Source organism: Gorilla gorilla, chromosome 4, assembly GCF_029281585.2.
Source record: "Gorilla gorilla gorilla isolate KB3781 chromosome 4, NHGRI_mGorGor1-v2.1_pri, whole genome shotgun sequence".
NCBI classification, from domain to species: Eukaryota; Metazoa; Chordata; class Mammalia; order Primates; family Hominidae; genus Gorilla; species Gorilla gorilla.
This window is the reverse complement of record NC_073228.2, coordinates 32,660,706-32,681,094: the sequence shown is the minus strand read 5'-3', so window position 1 is coordinate 32,681,094 and position 20,389 is coordinate 32,660,706. Positions and strand designations below refer to the sequence as shown.

The 20,389-nt window shown below is 44.6% G+C and overlaps 1 protein-coding gene across 3 annotated transcripts in view; it reads left to right on the top strand.

Moving 5' to 3' along the window:
- The window catches only part of YPEL2 (yippee like 2), a 111,306-nt gene that overhangs the window by 78,081 nt on the left and 12,836 nt on the right, over positions 1-20,389 (top strand). For all 3 annotated transcript variants that reach the window (XM_055386729.2, XM_055386728.2, XM_031011605.3), the window contains exons 3-4: positions 15,970-16,013; positions 17,003-17,111. In XM_055386729.2, the coding sequence (XP_055242704.1) occupies positions 15,970-16,013; positions 17,003-17,111 (153 nt within the window). The remainder of the gene's footprint in view (positions 1-15,969; positions 16,014-17,002; positions 17,112-20,389) is intronic.

The following is a 20,389-nucleotide window of genomic DNA, read 5'->3' as shown; positions in this document are numbered from 1 at the left end:
TGTGGCTGACCTTTCCTTTCTGAAATCTCCTCTGTTTCCATGATGCTAATTGAGTCCCTCTCTAGGCCTAATCAAAGACTCCTTAGCTGGTTGCAAAAAAGAAAAATACAAAAACCATGGCTTGCTGTCCTGGCTGGGCTCAGTTCATGGAGCAACATGAAAGTGCTGGAATTTGCATGGAAACACCCACTCTGTGGTCTAACTGGCTGGTCCTTGTTTAGAAACTAACAAGTTCTGCTTTCAGATTTACTGCCCAGTGCTGCTAAGGATCCCACACCCTCTCCGCTCCCTTCAGTAAGGAAATATTTGTGCATTGAAGAGTGATAAGAATGCCCTGTGTTTAGATGTGGGCACAATAGACAATGCTCACCACACAAAGCAGATGCATAAGAGAGGCAGGAGCCTTGTGAGATATGTGTTCTAGGACTGGCTCTATCCCCATCCACTGTTGCCTTTCCTCATACCCAAGGTTGTTGTGAGAAGTTAAAGTAAATAGTGCTTATGACAATGCCCTGAGGCAGTATCAGAACATGGAACATACAGTGTAGTGTTATTATTATTTTAATTTTTTGACATGGGCTCTGTTGCCCAGTCTGGAGTGCAAAGGCATGGTCTCGGCTCACTGCAACCTCCGCCTCCCAGGCTCAAGTGATTCTCCTGCCTCAGCCTCCTGAGTAGCTGGGATTACAGGCGTGTGCCACCACACACAGGTAATTTGTATTTTTAGTAGAGACAGGGTTTCACCGTGTTGGCCAGGCTGGTCTTGAACTGACCTCGTGATCCACCTGCCTCAGCCTCCCAAAGTGCTGGGATTACAGGCGTGAGCTGCTGTGTCCAGCCTATTTTTATTACTATATGTTGCAAACATCTCAGGGCCACCACTGATTTCTCCTCGAGTTGTTATTCTCCGTAGGAAAGAGATGGGGATGTAGCTGGACTGTACTGAGGAGTCCTTAGCAGCAAAACAGATGCACTTCCAGCTGCTTAATCATGATAGATGGAGTAGGTTGCCGGGGCTTCTGCTGGCTTTCAAGGCCTCACAGCCTCTTTGACCTTACTTCCTCTTCATGAAAGCCCTCTGCTGTGATCAGCCCTCCTACGGCGCTCTCATCTCCTCCTGTCCCATCCATCTTCTCTGAACTCCTTTAACAGCCATAATTTATTGCCGCGAATTATACTGCTTTAGACTTAATGTATTTTAGTCCCGTTTTCTAGGTGGCTAGATGGACTAGCTGTATACTCTCTGCGGTGCCCAGCAAGGCTCCGGACATGGCTGCTCATTAGATATTTGTTGATTTATCATCACAGAGACACAATAGTTCTTCATGTGGCCCTATCACAACATTCTGAGTCACTCCCTTCTTATTGGACACTTGGGTTTCCCTCTTATTTTTTTTACCGTCAGAGATTGCTTTAGTGTGACTCAAAACTTTTTTGCTCAGGAGATGATTTTCCAATGCTTGATATTTCGCAGTAAGTCAGGCACTTGCGTTGGCCAAGAAAGATTGAGCACCCAAATAAGTGGAAGGGGTTTATGTTTCTATGTCTAAGGATGGGAGTCTTAAGGAATTATCAGATAAGGTCGGTCATCTGATGAGCAGAAAAGACTTGCTTTTTACGCAGATAAACAGGAAGTTTGAAAACACAAGAGAAGTCTGAGTCAGAAATGTTCATTTAATATGCGAGGCATCTATTCTCTTGAGAATATGGACTCACAGAATGTTCACCCTTGTAAGAGACCTTGCTCAATCCCTTCATTTCACAGATGATGCAATCCCAGTTCAGAGTATCGGGGATCTAGCTAAGGACACCATCCTAGTTGAAGGCAGATGATCTAGCCTTGCCTGGCAGGGGTGGAGTGGGTAGTCTGGTTATTCTGACCCAGTTATGTTCCATTTCTAGAGGGAATACCGAGAAGCATCAGTGTGTGCTCTCACATTTTGGCAAGCACCCTATGCTCAGATCCTTCTAATAATTATATGCCCATGTCTCTTTCATAAGGCTCTTTGGCTAGGAGTTCTTCAGTCCCCACCATAATTCTTACCACCATGACCCTTTCAAGTAACATTGTCTCTTCCTTGATACTGTTTCACATAACTCTACTCTTGAATCCAGTCCCAGAGGGTTGGAATAGAGAGGTTGAAGGTGGATATGTGCTAATGCGCTCACCAGAGGAAAGCCTGATGTTGGACAACTGCCACAGCAGGGACAGTCACAATGTACTTTGGTCTGTGCATGTAACCTGAAGCCCAATTAATTGTTTCAGTAAGGCTTGGTGCTTTGATTAACACTAGAAGGAAAGTGTAGGAAGTGTCTAGGGAACACCTTTTAGTATGAAATGAAAAAGAGGTATAGAAAACAATAGTGAACATGGTCAGACCAGGCCACATAGGGAAAATTTGAAGGGACCGGTAGGAAGAAGGTGGATATTGTTATCCCATTTCACAGATGAGGAACTTTTGACCCGAAAGCCGAACAAACCAAGAGTACGTGGCAGAGGAAGTGCTAGAACTGGGAACTGAACCTAGTCAGTTTATCCAACTGCATAATTCTTTCATTCTACCAAGCTACTAAACTGGGAGAAGTTTAGCCCATAGAAGGAAAACCTGATGTGGGAGAGATAAGAGCTTTAAATCTATAACCTGAAGTGTTACAGTGCCAAGGATCTAAAGATGGAGGAATCAGGAAGCTCTAAGGAGAAAGAGCTCAGCTCACGTAAGGAATTTTGGCATTGTCAGAGTGATTGGCAGTAGAATGGGCTTCCTCAGGAGGTAGTGAGTTCTCTGCCCCTGAAAGTATTCAAGGAGAGGTTTGGTAGAAATGTGGGGGAGAGCCATGCTTCAGGTGCATGGTTGACCTTTGCGCATAGGGAGGGGTCTTTCAAATCCCAGTGTCTGTGAGTGTATTTAAAACTGGATAAAGTCATGTATGTATGTTTTCCTTTGAGATCCTTCACTGTACCCAAACTACAGCCCACTGCATGAGATTCCAGTGGCCTGTAATTACTTAAATATTTCTCTTTACAACTCCTGAAGCATTCTTCAGTATTCTTTGCTAGTTCTTTGCTATGTGGTCCAGGTGCCAAAGAAAGAAGGGATTTAGAGTTTCTTAGCTTTTAATTATTTGTTTCCAAGAGATTTTAAATTAGAATCATTCATTCAGTCTTGAGATGAAAAAGCTGTTTTTAGGCTGGGACTCAGAGGGTGTTCCCTCGGTGGTCCTCAGACAGCCTTAAGCATTGCAGGTCTACAAATTTAATATTATCCGTTCACTCAAGTGATCAAGTTCTGGTGAAGTGATTCACAGTAACACAACTCACAGGAAGTTAATTGGGAAACTGCAATTCTAATTCATTAATTTACAGTGGAGCAGATAATCCTGAAAGCTTGGACTGTATGTTGCCTTTGTTGAAGGTAAACCCACTTGAGCGAGAGAATTAAATTTAGGCGATTGCTAAGTCAATCTGGAATCAGAGCAGAGAAATTCGAATAGCCTAAGAGATTTTCATAAGTTCTAACAGAGTGATCCATCCTCCTTCATCAGAGAGACAGACTTTTCCAGTGAATACCATCTAGAAAAATTTGGGGACTTAGAGTCAAAAGCTGTAGGTTTTAAAGTTCTGACCTTGACTTACAAGCTGTGTGAAACTGAGGAAGTTTAACAGCTCTAGGCTTCAGTTTCCTCCTCTGTCTTGGAGGTTTTATCAGTTCACATGTGAAAGTGTTTTGCATATTCTGACATCCTATATACCTGTCAGTTTTAGTCTCATTCTGTTTAGGCTCCCTTCTTTTTAGGAAGTCATTTGGATGACACCTTCATGATCCCGTCTTCATTCTTCCCTAGACTTTAGAGCCAGACTGCCTGGACCTCTGTCATCATTTATTGACTGTGGGTTTGTTGTTGTTGTTGTTTTGAGACGGAGTCTCTCTCTGTCGCCCAGGCTGGCATGCAATAGCGCGATCTGGGCTCACTGCAATCTCTGCCTCCCAGGTTCAAGTGATTCTCCTGCCTCAACCTCCCTAGTAGCTGGATTACAGGCACCCGCCACCATATCCGGCTAATTTTTGTATTTTTGATAGAGACGGGGTTTCACCATTTTAGCAGACTGGTCTGGAACTCCTGACCTCAGGTGATCCACCTGCCTTGGCCTCCCAAAGTGCTGGGATTACAGGTGTGAGCCACCATGTCCGGCCAGATAGTTTGACCTTAGACATATTTCCTAGCCTCTCTTCTCCTTACTTTTCTCGTCTGTAAGGTGGGAAGAATGATTATACCCACCTGATTTTCGTTGTTTTTTGTTGAGAGGATTAAGTTACTTCGCTTTGAGTTACTGTTTGAATCCTGCCCTAGTACATGGTAGTCATCATATGAGTGTGAGCCATGACTGTTATTTCATAATTTCTAAGTCATTTTTGTGAGCCACCTCAGTCTCATTTACAAACTCTAATTTCACTGTAGTGATTGCTTATTAGAAAATAGGCAGGCGTGGTGGTGGGCGCCTGTAATCCCAGCTGTTTGGGAGGCTGAGGCAGGAAAATCACTTGAACCTGGGAGGCAGAAGTTGCAGTGAGCAGAGATGGCGCCACTGCACTCCAACCTGAGCGACAAGAGCAACACACTGTCTCAAAAAAAAAAAAAAAAAGCAAAGAAAAAGGAAAGAGAAAATATTTTGAAAGCAATCCCTTCTGTAGCATGTGGCTTCCATTGTGGAGGGTGGCTTTCTCAGGCCTTTTTGCCTAGCTTGGTTACAAAGGAAGTCTTACTTTGGGAGTCGGTAGGTTTTGCCCACTGACTTCATAGACAACCTTTGAAGTATAAGAACATTTTCATTGGCCAGTGCCCATTTGGCTTTGGGATCAGGAATGCAAATTGAAACATAAATCAGGACATTGATATTTGTTCTTCCTAGGCATATTAATTTATATTATCCTTTTTAACTCTAACAATTGTTTTCAAGGGCCCGATGGCTTTGAGAGACATTTGAGCTCCAATATTTCAGCCCTCCTAAAGGTTCTGGCTTATATTTGAACTGCAGAGGGCCCAGCTCTTAATGGCTGACTGCCCTTGCATCCTGGCACCACCGTCAGTGTCTAACTCAGAAGCTAGACTCCCTGAACAGACCTGGTGAGGATGGCATGTTGGCCTCTCTTCTGTAGAGGATGGGGATATCTGATCATGGGCATCCCCCACTCTCCATCCTTCTGGACGAGGCATACTTCCCATGCCTCACTCCTTCTCTGCAGGATGCTGAGAGCTGGCAGCATCTGCTTTCCCACTGGCTGCATGTTTACCTTGGCATCTGCTGTTCTAACCCCATGCCACAGACTGGAGAGGTTTATCCTGCTCCTGGTTCAGCAGAGAACAGCACACTGCCAAAGCCCCATTTGAAGCCCTTAGGACAGTTGGAAGAGGTGTGGGAGAGGAGCTTATGGGGTCTAAGGCGTAGGGGGATTTGGAAGAATCTGGGGTGCTCTGGCTGAACAGCCTGGCCCTTCCAGACTAGTTTTGCAGCTCCCATTTTAAATCCTGAAAGCCTGTGCTGGTGCGAAGGGAAGCACACATTTATTAAATGCTTTTTATAAGCCACATTTGGTACTTACTATACACACAATCATTTCATCTTCACCATGTCCCCCTGGAATAGGGCGTTATTGAATCGGCAGTATGTTCCTCCTTTCTGTAGAGAACCCTGAGGCTCGGAAGGATGAAGTGACTGGCCCAAGGTTTACACAGCTAGTGAGGGCTGGCTCCAGGCCCTCTCAGGCTCCAAAGCAGGCATCCTTTCCCTTGAACATCAGGCAACATGACACCATGAGGCAACAGATCTTATAGGATCTCTCTCTGTCCCATTCCCTAGGCCCATCCCTGAAAGTGGCTTAGTTCCCCGAAACACTTCTGATACCTTGTCACTGAGACTCCTAAAAGGACTCTAAAAGGGCCCAGTTTGTGTAGGTCAACAGGAAGGGAATTTGAAAAGTCTGATCATTAAATGGCTTAAGTCCCAGAGTCTCCTTCTTTTTTTTTTTTTTTTTTTGAGACAAGTTCTCACTCTGTCACCCAGGTTGGAGTGCAATGGCGTGATCTCAGCTCACTGCAACCTCCACCTCCCAGGTTCAAGTAGTTCTCATGCCTCAGCCTCCCAAGTAGCTGGGATTACAAGTGCACACCACCATGCCCAGCTAATTTTGGTAGAGACAGAGTTTCACCATGTTGGCCAGGCTCGTCTTGAACTCCCTGACCTCAGGTGATCCACCCACCTCAGCCTCCCACAGTGCTGGGATTACAGGCGTGAGCCACCGTGCCTGGCTGGATCTCTCCCTTTCATCAATAAAACACCAGCACCCAGGCCGCCTCACCACCTTTTGTTTTTGTAGTTCCAAGCATCGTGAATGTTCCCATGCTCTTGGAATTTTATGACTCCACACAGCAGATATTTCCTCCTTTAGAGCCAGTGGCTTCCCTGCCCCTCCCTCCATCTGTTGCGGGAATGTGTGAGTGCATGGAGACTACCATAGCTCAAATCCACGGGAGGAGGGGCCTTAAGAAAGCCATCCTTCTGCCCCTCGGCTTTTTACCCCCATCTGAAAGGTTCCTAGACAGGTATGTGACAGTCTTTTTAAAGTCATAAGCATATACAGTGGCTTTGTTCTATCCTAGTCTTTACTGGCGACCTATGTCCCCATGTGGAAGACGAATAGAGTCAGGAAGTTCTTCCTTTATAATTAACCCAAGTCTCTCTCATTTCCGTCTGTGTCCTCTTGTTCTTACTGCAGAGAAGATGGGATAAATCTCCTTCAGTCTTTCCTCTTAGCTAAATGTTCACAGCTTCTTTAAGTTGCACTCGGGTTCTAATTCTGGAAGTTTTTAACTTTGTTCTTTATCATCACCCCTGTCACTTTCTCCGTATGCCTCCCCAAGGCTGAAACCTTAAACAGGATCTAGGGCTGTTTTGTTTGGGTTCCAACTCTTTGGAATGGAGCCTGTGGCTTACTTTGACCCAATATAGGAAAGCTCACCAGGCCTAACCATGGTTGGAGAAAAGAATGGAAAAAGGACTGATCTGACCCTTCCTTGCAGAATGTGAGATCTGTTGAGTTGGAGGGGTTTAGATGACACTCCAAGGGCAAAGGTTTTACTAATCCTCCTTTGTATCTCTACCTACACACTTCTGATGCCTTCTCACTGAGACGCCTAAAAGGAGTTAAAATGTATAGTGCCTGGAGCAAATCCATAGAGACCGACAGTAGATTTATGGTTGCCAGAGGCTGGGGGCAAGGGAGATGGAGGCTGGCTGCTAATGGTGTGTGATTTCTTTTTGGAGTGTGAAAATGTTCTGGAAATAGTGGTGATAGTTGCGTGACCTTGTGAATATAAGAACGACTGAATTGTCTACTTTAAAATAAAAGAGTGTGAATATATCTCACACTCTTTTGTAATGTGAATTGTATCTCAATTTTTAAAAGCTCAAGTTTACGTTTGTACCAGTAAGTTTTTTTTGTTTCTGAGTGAACTCAGCACATCAATAAGTTTGGGGTTTTTGTTTTGTTTTGTTTTGTTTTGACAGGGTCTCACTCTGTCACCCAATCTAGAGTGCAGTGGTGTGACCTCGGCTTACTGTAACCTCTACCTCCCGGGTTCATGTGATTTTCCTGCCTCAGCCTCCCAAGTAGCTGGGATTACAGGCATGCATCACCACGCCCAGCTAATTTTTGTATTTTTAGTAGAGACTGGGTTTCGTCATGTTGGCCAGGCTGGTCTCGAACTCCCAACCTCAAGTGATCACCTGCCTCAGGCTCCCAAAGTGCCGGGAAAAGTGCTGGGATTACAGGCTTCAGCCACCATGCCCAGCCTAATGAGTTTTGTTTAAAGCTGTATAATAGAAACATTCTAACAGTAACAAAGTATATAGTCTTGAAGTTTATGAAGCACTTGATAAACAGTATCTAACTTCTTTTTTTTTTTTTTTTGAGATGGAGTCTCGCTGTGTCTCCCAGGCCGGAGTGCAGTGGCGCTGTCTCCACAACCTGTGCCTCCTAGGTTCAAGTGATTTTCCTGCCTCAGCCTCCCAAGTAGCTGGGATTACAGGCATGCATCACCACGCCCAGCTAATTTTTGTATTTTTAGTAGAGACGGGGTTTCGCCATGTTGGCCAGGCTGGTCTCGAACTCCTGACCTCAAGTTATCTGCCCTCCTTGGCCTCCCAAAGTGCTAGGATTGCAAGCGTGAGCCACCATGGCCAGCCCTAACTTATCTTTTATACAAATCAGGTGTGAGTGAGAGCTATTTTATTATGCCTGTTTTACAGACTAGAAAATTGTGGCTCAGAGAGGTTAATGAGCTTGTTCAAGGTAGTAACATAGCTAGTATACAGTACAACAAGGACTCATACCCTGGCAATATGACTCTTTGAGGCTTGTGCAGTTAACACTGTGTATGAGTGGTAAATTGGGGAAGCAAGTGCCAGGTGCTTTAAAAGCGGTGGATTCACAGAAAATTGTAACTGGAAAGTATCATTGGGAGCTTCAGTCCCATCCCTCCATTTTAATGGAGACATTGAATTGCAAAGTGGGGAAGCCTTGCCTTTTGGCGTAATAGAGAAAGAGGGAGACCAAAGTCACCAAAGAAAGAGGTTTGAAGAACCAAGTAGGTTAGAGTCAACCTCTTCGTCTCTCTCCTCCAGGCTCCCGTAAAGGCCAAAGAGGAGAGGTAGGGACTTTTTACTCTGTGCTTCATTTACCTCACTTATTCTTCTCAGCAACCCTTGGAAATAGACATGGTTTCTACTTACAGATGAAAAAGATGTGGCAGCTCAGAGGTTAACTGACTTTTCCAGGGTCAAGTAGCTAATAAGTTGAAGTTGTAAAGCCAGGACTTGAACCTGAATCTTCTGATGCCAAGACTAGATCCTCTTACACTGTGCAGATATGCAAGGGATCACCTAGTTCCCAGATGTTAGATGGTGAGGCAGGTGGGCATCTGCTTTCCCCATCTCTCTCTGCACCCCCTGAGGCACATGCTTGGTAGCTGATGGTTGATCTTCCTAGAGAGAGAAGGGGGCTGAAGTTTGAGAGGCTCTGCTCCTCTGCTGGACCCTTCATTTAGGGAGAAGTCTGTTCAAGTGAATAGGACTCCAAGGTGAGGACCTGTATCTATCACCAGGGGGAAGAAACGCATACATTTGCTCTGTTGCTGCCTCCTGCTTCAATCCAGAGTATTCATTTTTCAGTGGTTCTCCTACTTTTAAAAGGAGTTTCTGCCTTCCAAACTTGCAAAGGGGCCCAAAATCCGTGGTTTTGGCTACTAAACAGGAAACTCAAAGCCCTTTCTGTTCCTTTGAGCTGGCTGGAAGGGCTGGGCCTGGAGCTATTACTTTAAAGAAAAGTTTTGTGTGGCTTAAAAAACAAAACAAAAACCCTTTCCTGGAGGCCTGCACACCAGCCTTGGTTGATACACAACATGGAAAAGAGCTGCCTTGTTGCCTGGCAGTAATGACAGCAAACAAATGTGTCTGACAGTCTGTTTGGCATCTCCTGGTCTGAAATTCTGTTTGCTTTATTCTGATTGCTTCCTTAACTTCCTTTCAGTCTCCCCACCTTCGGTACCACCCTCTCTCCAGGCCGTGCCAGGTTGTGCCAGGCTGGGCTGGGCCCCACAGGATCCAGCAGCCCAGCTGGGGCTATTCTTGTTTATCTGCAAGATGCCTGTTGTTCTCCATGGCTGTTTTTCTCATCATAAATGTTGACTTGGCAGGGGCCCCAGAATAGAACCCATGATGGAAAAGTCTTCCAGAACTCTGCCTCAAAAAACACAGCTGATCCCGAGTGCCAGGCTGAGGAAACAGAGGTTCATAGATACTGCTCCTCAAGGGAACCTGAGTGGCTATGGCCACCAGGACAGCCCTGAGGTGGTTCAGTACCCTTTGTACATGTGGGCCTCTCCCAGCAGACTCTCTCAAAACAGGCCTGGAAGAAGCCATGGGCCCCTGGAGGTGCCTTAGGGCCTGGCTGGCATTTCTCTGCTCTGCCACATGCCGTCCCCCACCCCGACTCTCTCTAGGAATTCTAATCTGTGTCAGGCCAGAGAAAGTGACTCTTAGGCCCAGCCTGGAAGCAGACAGAAACCCCCAGAACACTGGCCTTCACACTTTTAAAATGACATACCCCTATCAGTAAAATGTTTGAGCATAAACTCCTAATATATATACTTATTTATGAATTACATATGTGTGCTGCCATGTAATATGTACATTGTAAGCATACAATTTTTAATGAACCTTTATATAATTTAAATGGATGAAAGAAAAATTAGAAAATTGTTTTAAATTTTATTGAAGGTATATGCAATTGGATATACTCCTTTAAAAAAAAATCTTGGTTTATCACTTTCTGATGCAGTAATTCAAAAGACGTATTCTAATGAGAGGGTTGTTCTTGAAAACTCTTAGGAAAAGTGGTTTTTTGGTTTTGGTTTTGGGTGTTTTCTGTAGAGATGAGGTCTCACTGTGTTGACCAGGCTGGTCTCAAACTCCTGACCTCAAGTGGTCCTCCTGCCTCGGCCTCCCAAAGTGCTGGGATTATAGGCATGAGCCATCACGCCTAGCACTGAAAAGTGTTCTTACAATATTTCAGAAATATCCTTCACAAATATAATTTTAAAAAGAATTTAAAAATATGAAAATGAACAAGGGTTCAAACCGCTCTGAAACTCTTTGTTTGGAATAGTTTTAAATAGATTAGGGAATTGCTTAGAATTCCTAATTGTATAGATATAGGAATAGAGTGTGCAGGCATAGATTTTAGAAATGGATTATTATTTTACAAATTTATTGAATTTTAAGAATTTTATTTTTATATTTACATACAGTAAAATTCACTCTTTGGTGAATAGTCATACGAGTTTTAACATAGATAAGTCTTAGGACCTTGGAGTCTTATAGTCTATTTAGTCTTACAGTCTTATAAATATATAGTCTAGGCCGGGCGTGGTAGCTCATGCCTGTAATCGCAGCACTTTGGGAGGCCGAGGCGGGTGGATCATGAGGTCAGGAAATTGAGACCATCCTGGCTAACATGGTGAAACCTCGTCTCCACTAAAAATACAAAAAATTAGCTGGGCGTGGTGGTGGGTGCCTGTAGTCCCAGCTACTCGGGAGGCTGAGGCAGGAGAATGGTGTGAGCCTGGGAGGTGGAGCTTGCAGTGAGCCGAGACCGCGCCACTGCACTCCAGCCTGGGTGACGGAGCGAGACTCTGTCTCAAAAAAAAAAAAAAAAAAAAAAAAAAAAAAATATATATATATATATATATATATGGTCTAATAGTGATTATAAGACTTTCTTTTGTTATAGGGCCTAAGAGTACCATTCTTCTGTTACCAAGATAACAGAACAATTCCATATCTCTTACTAACTCTTATAGTTAAACATTCTTTTTACCCATAACCTCTAGCAGCCACCGATCTTCTTAGCATAATGTATTTCAGATTCATCCGCGTTGTTCTGTATATCAATAGTTTGTTCCTCTTTATTACAGAGTAGTAGTATGTGGATATACCAATCTATTTATCCGGTCACCATTTGAGACATTTAGGTTGTTTCCAGTTTGGGGCGGTAATGAATTAAGCTGTGAAAAACACTGTCATACAGGTTTTTGTATAAACATAGGCTTTCATTTCACTTGGGTAAATGAAATTGCCAGACTCGTTTCCAAAGTTGCTGTACCATTTTGCAATGTTTGAGACTTCCAGTTGCTACACATTCATGCCAACACTTGGTTTTGTCAGTTAAAGAACAAAAATTTAACCATTCTAATGTGGACTGATTCTGATGAAGTTCAGTTTATCAGTTTTTTTCTCTTTTATGGATTGTGTTTCTGGTAAGAACCTCTTCTAACACAAGGTCACGAAGACTTTCTTCTGAATATCCTCCATTTCAAATTAATTTTGTACAAGCATATCATTTTTTAGCCACAAAAATAATATAAGGTAAAAATATTGACAAAAACAAGTTGTCTCTGTAGCATAGGTTTCAGGTACTTTACCATAAGTGAACCCCTTTGTAGTACTTCATCTCATATGCAAAACATTGCAAAGATCCTGCTATTTAAAATCTTGTTTTTTAAAAAAATAAGATTAGCCTTATTCACAGAAGCAACAGTATTCACAATACGCTGAAAGCAGAGACAGAAAAAGAACACCTTTGTCACCTCTAACCCCCACAGTGGAGCCCCTTCCTTCCAGATACCTTTACATACAGGACACATACCAGTCCAGGGAAGGTCCTAGTGGCAATCCATGTATTGGAACTGTTTAGCAAAACTTATTTTTTAAAGATAAAATATATAAAATGAGCTAGTATTTTCTCCCTGCCCTGGAGAAAAGGGTTGTCTGGGGGATTGTCTTGCACACCTTGCTGGGATACCACTGCCCTGGTAAGTCTCACAATGTTGCCTGTCTCCCTGTATTTCTAATTGTGTCTGGCAGAGAGTCAGTGATCTAGGAGTGAGAAAGAAGTGAATGCATTCTTCAAAGTCTTTCTCTGTCATTAATGGTGAAGCTCTGTTGCTTCCCTGTCTGCTTTCTTCTGGGATTTGTTTCCCAATAGCCACCTTCTTCTAAGCTCCGAACTTGAAGGTCTTAGCAAATGTTTCTTAGAGGATGACATTCCAAATTACCTGTAACTTAGGACCATGGAATAATAAGAGAATATAATTTTGAAGCTAGAAGGGGATTTGAAGGTCAGCTAGTTCAAATCTCTTTTTAAAACCAAACCAAAAAGAAATGAACTATAATATCCATAGAATAGAGTACTACTCAGCAAGAAAAAGGGAATAAATTGTTGATATGTTCAACATGAATGAATCCTAAAAGAATTGTGCTGAGTGAAAAAAGTCAGACAAACATATATACACTGTAAAGGAAAATACATTTCATTTATTTAAAAAATTCTAGACTGAACGCAGTAACTCACATCTGTAATCCCAGCACTTTGGGAGGCCAAGGCAGGCCGATTGGGTGGATTGCTTGAGCTCAGGAGTTTGAGACCAGCCTGGGCAACATGGCAAAATTCCGTCTCTACAAAAAATCCAAAATTAGCCAGGCATGGTGGTGCGCCCCTGTAGTCCCAGCTACTCAGGAGGTTGAGGCAGAAGGATCACTTGAGCCCAGGAGATCAAGGCTGCAGTGAGCCATGATCGTGCCTTTACACTCCAGCCTGGGTGACAGAGCGAGACCTTGTCTCAAAAAAAGATTCCAGAAAATACAAATTATAGTGACAGAAAGCCGTAATCGCCTATGGATCTATAAGTGGTAAGAGGATGAGGAGGGGAGGATTCAGAGGGATATGAGGAGATGTTTGGGTGTCATGGGTAGTTTAATCTTTATTGTGGTGATGGTTTCACAGGTATATACAGATATCAAAACTCATCCAATAGTACACTTCAAATATACACCATTTATTATGTCACTTATAGTTCAAAAAAGTTGTTTATAGAAAACAAAATAAACTAGAGACAATTTAGTTGACTCAGAATATTTAATAAATGACTACTGTGTGCCAGATGCACATGTTTATGTGTTGGGCATTCAGAGAGAGATTGAAGACATGGCGCACACCTTCAGGGAGCTCACAGTCTACTGAGGGAGTGAGATAAATAAACAGATGATTTCAATCCAGGATGCTAGTGCTAAGACAAAGGAAAACAGGCTGGGTGCGGTGGCTCATGCCTGAAATCCCAGCACTTTGGAAAGCTGAGGCAGGCGGATTGTTTAAGCCTAGGAGTTCAAGACCAGCCTGGGCAACATGGCAAGACCCTGTCTCTATAATTTTTTTTTTTTTTTAAATAGCTGGTTATGGTGGTATGCACCTGTGGTCCCAGTTACTCAGGAGGCTCAGGCAGGAGGATCGCTTGAGCCCAGAAGGTGGAGGCTGCAGTGAGTCATGGTCACACCACTGCACTCCAGCCTGGGTGACAGAGTGGGACTCTCTTGGGGGGAAAAAAAAGGAAAGAAAGAAAAAGGAAATGCAGGGAACATGAAGAGTCTAGAACATGAGTATCATTGGGTGCCTTTTTCTGGGGAGTTTAGGGAAAGCTTAATGAAAGAGGGGAGCTGAGCTGAGGCTTATTGGGTCAGGTGGAAGAGCCTCCCCATCAGAGGGAACTTCATGGGCAAAGTTAGTGTAATGCAACTTCCAGGAATTGCCTGTGGTTTGGCCTGACTGAAGGACATAATGGGGAGGTAGCAAGAGAAGAGGCTGGAGAGGTGGCATGGCCAGGTCATGAAGCCCTGGAGTGGTGTTTGTGCTCCAGGATTGAACAGTGTGGCCAGGTCTAGACCTGTGTCACTGGGACATTGTCTTATCCAAACACTCAGCATGGACTTCCAGGTTCCAGGTTTTGAGGCTTGGACACTCATAGCTGCTCAGTTGTAGCCTGGAAGCTGCTATATTCCCCAGGGATGTTTCAAGACCCCAAAAAGGAGAGAATTGGTTTGGGTCTGGGCACCAGCTGGGGAATATCTGCCTGCCCCTTGCAGATGCACCTGGGAGTGAAGGTGTCTGGTGTATTTGAATGTTGGAGGCAACCAACAATCCAGCTGCCCCAGAGGCAGTTTTTCCACAAGTAAAGAATTTTGTTGGCTGGGTGTGGTGGCTCACACCTGTAATCCCAGTACTTTGGGAGGCCGAGGCGGGTGGATCACCAAGGTCAGGAGTTGAAGACCAGCCTGGCCAACATGGTGAAACCCTGTCTCTACTAAAAATACAAAAATTAGCCGGATGTTGTGGTGCACACCTGTGGTCCCAGCTACTCAGGAGGCGGAGGCAGGACACTCGCTTGCACTCAGGAGATGGAGGTGCAGTGAGCCAAGATCGCGCAACTGCACTCTGGTCTGGATGACAGAGCAAGACTCCATCTCAAAAAAAAAAAAGAATTTTGTCTTTCACACTGGCTGGCAGCACTGATCCCTGACGTCCTGCACATCTGACAAAAATGATTGTCTCGCGTGCTGATCTGAGTCCTATCTGGTGCTCACCTACCCTCTGGTCATCTGTTAGCCACTCATCTCCTTGTTTTTTGGTTGGTTTTCAGAGCAGACTAAGATATTAAATTCAGGACACTGTTGTTAGACCACATTAAAAATGCAGGTGGCAGTGCAGAACATGGCTGGCTCATGTCAGGCCGACTTCTCAGTGTAACCAGAGAAGGAAAACATGGACAGGGCCCATGTTAATGGAAGCAGACGCCAGATTGCATGGCAGGCTCTGGCTCCTGTTTCTCCTGTTCCCTGCCGCCCTCCAGCCAAAAGAAAGAAACTCATATGTAAGCTAGAGGTTAAAGTGGAATTGCTGCTTCATGAGTATTTCTGTGATGCAGAGATCAAGTTGCTTACATCTCAAAAGAGCTCCTGTGCTCCCATTTAGGATTGTAAACTGTCATGGCACTTAGGATCTTCTAGAAGGCATGACAAGCAATAAGTGTGGGTTGGATAGTTTTTTCTTGGGTCGGGGATTTTTTTGCTGCCTTTGGTAGGGCTGGACCAAGAGGCCAAGCGAAGGAGCTTGTGGTGGTTTCCATGCCTGGTCCAGCCTGGGAAAGCTGTGGCCAGCACAGATGGCTGAAATCAGGTGGGACCAGGAAACGCCAATGCGGATTAATGATCTCAGGTGAATTAATTATATCAGGCAATGTCAGGAGGGAAGAAGTTTTTAATGACATAGTGGTTTTGGGTTTTTTTCATTTTCTCACCTGGGCTAGTGAAAACAGTCCGGTGGGCCAGATCGAGCTTTGTGGCTCTGTTAATTCCGCCCTCTTCTCCGCCCCCACACCATCTGCCAGCGGGACCGTTAACTGGCTCAGTACTCCCTTTTGCTGTGTCAGTCCTGGAAGGTCATGCTTAACTGTGATTGGGGTTGGTTTCCCAAACAGATAGATGAAATGGATGTCTAACTATCGATTTGTTTTCTTGCATTTCAGTCGTTCCAAGGAAGTCAAGGACGAGCATACCTCTTTAACTCAGTGTGAGTGCCTCTGAATGGTACATTCCTTGTGGGGTACAGATTCGAGGGATGGGAAAAAGCAATCCTTGGTGATAATTAAACAATGAACCCTGCCCTGTCTGCCACAGTAAAACTCTGTGGAGCATCACTGTCCACAATTGGTAGTCAGTTACCTTTGGGGAACATTTCTTGCCAACATCTCTGGCTAAAAATAATATATTCGCTACATTCCCCTCAGAGGGCACACCAGAGGACTGTAGTCCCACAGGGAAGAAGCTGAGGAGATTCTGAGAGCCTCAACATGAAGGGCTCATAATGAGATCTGAGATGTGTCACTGGGGAAGAGAATATGGGTGAAAAAGACACCAAGATCTGCTGCGGGACCTAAGGAGGAAGGAAGGCCCACTTCGGGCAGATGCACAGTTTCCAGGGCCCTCAGCCATCCCCAGGCACCAGGTTTATCACCTCTTCCCTGGGAAGGGAAGGTGAAGCCTACATAAGCCTGATAAACTGTAAAAATGGAAATCTGGCCTGTGGCTTGAGCTGGGCACCCTGTGAAGGAGTAGAGCCTATTCAGCACCCAGGGATCACTCATTCCTGTATCAGGACCACACTGTGCTATCATGTGTGGCATCTTCAGCTTCATTCAGTCCTCAGTAAGCTGTGAGGACCTGTGCCCATGGCTGTGGACTTCACAGTGTGTCTGTCAGCTTGTCCCCCTAAGTCACAGATTTAAAGTATTTGTTAGAAAAATTAAAATTTTAAGCAAACTCTCAACCATAAAGATTATTTCAGTAGACCCACTCCGCTAGAACTTGCAGATCTGAATTTCCTTCCAGCTGAGATATTTCCCTGTGGCCACCTTTTGGGGATTGGTTTAGATCTGCTCAGCTCAGGGTTGACTCCCCTTGGGACAGCCTTTCCCAGTTAATTTTTGCTGGAAGCTCAGCTTGAATGCCTGGTGTGCGTGTCACTAACTACCCACTCTCTCTTTTTGTGCCTCGACATAGAGTTAATGTGGGCTGTGGGCCTGCAGAAGAGCGAGTGTTGCTAACAGGACTGCATGCAGTCGCAGACATTTACTGTGAAAACTGCAAAACCACTCTGGGCTGGAAATACGTAAGTATAAAGGAGTCTGGTTGGTAGAGGGCTGGAAGGGAATTGCCAAGAGCCTTATGCCAGAACACTTTCTTCTACTCGCTTTCCATGGCCTTGTGGGATTGTCTTAGACCAGGATAGTCACCTGTCTACCACACTCATTCTTTCCTTTCTGTTGATATATTTCCCTCCTCCTATTCATTCCTTCACACCTACCCCCTGAGACACACACCCCTTTAGATTTAATAAATAATAATAGTAATGGCATATAACCTTACTCGACAGCTCACTAGATGCCAGGCATGCATCAGCAGCCTTAGAGGTTAGATGCTATCTTCACCTCTATTTTATGGATAGGGATACTGAGACTTAAGGAGGTTAATAGTATGTCCAAGGCAATCTAGCCATTAAATAGCCACACCAGGATAGGAATCCATGTAATATTCTGTTATTTATTTTTTATTTCTAAATTTTTCATTCTCAAAGGACGTGACCATGTAGTAGTATTCTGACACAGAGCCCATGCTGTTTTTTAAATATTAGGCAAATTTATTTTATTTTATTTTATTTTGAGACAGAGTTTTGCTCTGTCGCCCAGGCTGGAGTGCAGTGGCGCAATCTCAGCTCACCACAACCTCTGTCTCCCAGATTCAAGCGATTCTCATGCCTCAGCCTCCCAAGTAGCTGGGATTACAGGCATGTGTCACCACGCCTGGCTTATTTTTTGTATTTTTAGTAGAGATAGGATTTCACCATGTTGGCCGGGCTGGTCTCGAACTCCTGACCTCAGGTGATCCACCCCCCGCCCCGCCTCGGGCTCCCAAAGTGCTGGGATTACAGGTGTGAGCCACCATGCCTGGCCAACAAATTTATTTCTTAATAAATAGAGACAGGGTCTCACTATGTTGCTCAGGCTGGCCTCAAACTCCTGAGCTCAAGCAGTCTTCCCAACTTGGCCTCCCAAAGTGCTGGGATTATAGGCGTGAGCCACACTGTTGCCTGGTCCAGAACCCATGTTCTGAAGCCACTGTACTTTGATACTCCAATAAATGTTCCTAAAACACCTAGGTCCCAGGCCCTGAGCAAGGCAGTATCGAAAACTGCCTTAATTAACATCCACTGTCAGATGTGATCATGGCTGGACCTCTCCCAAATGTACAATTATTCTTTCATTGTTTAACTCAGCAAAAAATGTTAAGGTCCCTTTGGGGCCTAGGGAAAGTGAGCAGTCTTTTGCCAGAGTGAGAGGAGGGAAGGGCTGGGATCTGCTGCTTGAACGCTGGGGACTAATTGTCCTAACATGCGCCGGGGTCGCCACATAACCATAGACACTGCCCCTACAGTCCCTCTAGCTAGTGGTTAGGAACCATCTAGGCAGCTAGAGTCAGGTTCAAATTTGGGATCCATGACTTATTTGTCTGTGTGTCCTTGGACAAGCTACTTAGCTTCTATGCTAAATTTCCTCCTACTTACAGAGTTGGTTTGAGTGTTAAATAGGATCATGCCTATAAAACACTTAGGTCATCACCTTGCATAGAGCATATGTCAGTGAAAATTAACTTAAATTGTTATTTTTATTATTGGCAGATTTTTTTCAGCCTGCACGTGTACATCCATGCATCGCACATTCCTTTCTATTCGTGCCCTCCCTGTCATTGTGAGGATATTGAAAAGTTGGTCTTCCTGTCTCTGGGAAGGCAATTTAGTCCATGTAAAATGTCTCAAATTCCCTGTCCTGTCATATGGCTCATGAACTGCCTCTGGCTTCTGAAGGAGCCTGAAGGAGTTGTCAAACCTGCCGCAGAGTGCTGACGATATGTCAATGTAGGTTCATCCGTTGTAACAAATGTTCTAATCTGGTGTGGGATTTTGATAGTGGGGGAGTCTGGAGGTGGGTAGCGGGTATGTGGAAAATCTCTGTACTTTCTGCTCAATTTTGCTGTGACCCTAATGCTGCTCAAAAAATAACATCTTTTGGGAAAAAAATATATTTACACACATATAAAATAATGTGAGCAATACATGCCAGGCACTGAATTATGATTCCACTGAAATAGTTTGAAAATATGGAAATCATTAAAAAAAATTGCCCCAGGTGGAGCCTGGTAGCACTGCCTTTAGATTCCATTTTCCCCATCTCCCTGGAAACATTCAGGATTACAAACAAAAATGGGGCCAGGCGTAATAGCTCAGGCCTGTAACCCCAGCAGTTTGGGAGGCCGAGGTGGGTGGATCACCTGAGGTCAAGAGTTCGAGACCCGCCTGGCCAACATATAGTGAAACTCCGTCTCTACCAAAAATACAAAAATTAGCTGGGCATGGTGGCAGATGCCTGTAATCCCAGCTACTCTGGAGGCTTAGGCAGGAGAATTGCTTGAACCCAGGAGGCGGAGGTTGCAGTGAGCCAAGATCATGCCATTGCACTCCAGCCTGGGCGACAGAGTGAGACTCTTATCTCAAAAAACAAACAAGCAAAAAAAAAAACCTAGACAGTGTGTTGTGTGGTGCCAAGATGGGTTAGCCACAGCTTCCTATGGTTGGCTTGGTTGTTCCTGTGGGAGAAGCTGGATTTGGCCATTCTATTCCCTCTGTACAGTCATGGGCCCCCTCTGGGTGATGGGTGGGGGACACAGTTCTAATTGTGGTTATCCAGAAATGTTCTTCATTGCTTATTGGCCTTTTGGCTAAGATCAAGTACAGAAAAGTTCTGCCCCTGCCCCTGTTTCCCAGCCTCTTGGCTGTCTTACTGCCCTGAAGATGTGTTGGATTGAAGATAAATGATAAGCCTGAGTTGGTTGGTTTTGCTCCCCACTTGAGGTTCAGGTAAAACAATTCATTCTTTTGACAAAGGTTTATCAAAAGCATTTGACTAAATACCAAAAAAATTGATAAGATCCAGTGCCTGTCCTCAAAGCGTTGACAGTCATGATGCCAGTTGAGGAGGAAAACCAACATGAAAACAGATCAAACAGCCTGACAAGTACTGTGATGTGCACAGCACAGCAGGGAAGCACCCAACACCCCAAATATGCATCCGTCACCTATGTGCCAGCTCAGGGCACCTTTTTTTTTTTTTTTGAGATGGAGTCTCACTCTGTCACCCAGGCTGGAGTGCAATGGTGTGATCTCGGCTCACTGCAACCTCCACCTCCTGGGTTCAAGCAATTCTCCTGCCTCAGCCTCCAGAGTAGCTGGGATTACAGGTGTGCGCCACCACGCCCGGCTAATTTTTTTGTATTTTTAGTAGAGACGGGGTTTCACCTTGTTGGTCAGGCTGGTCTCAAACTCCTCACCTCGTG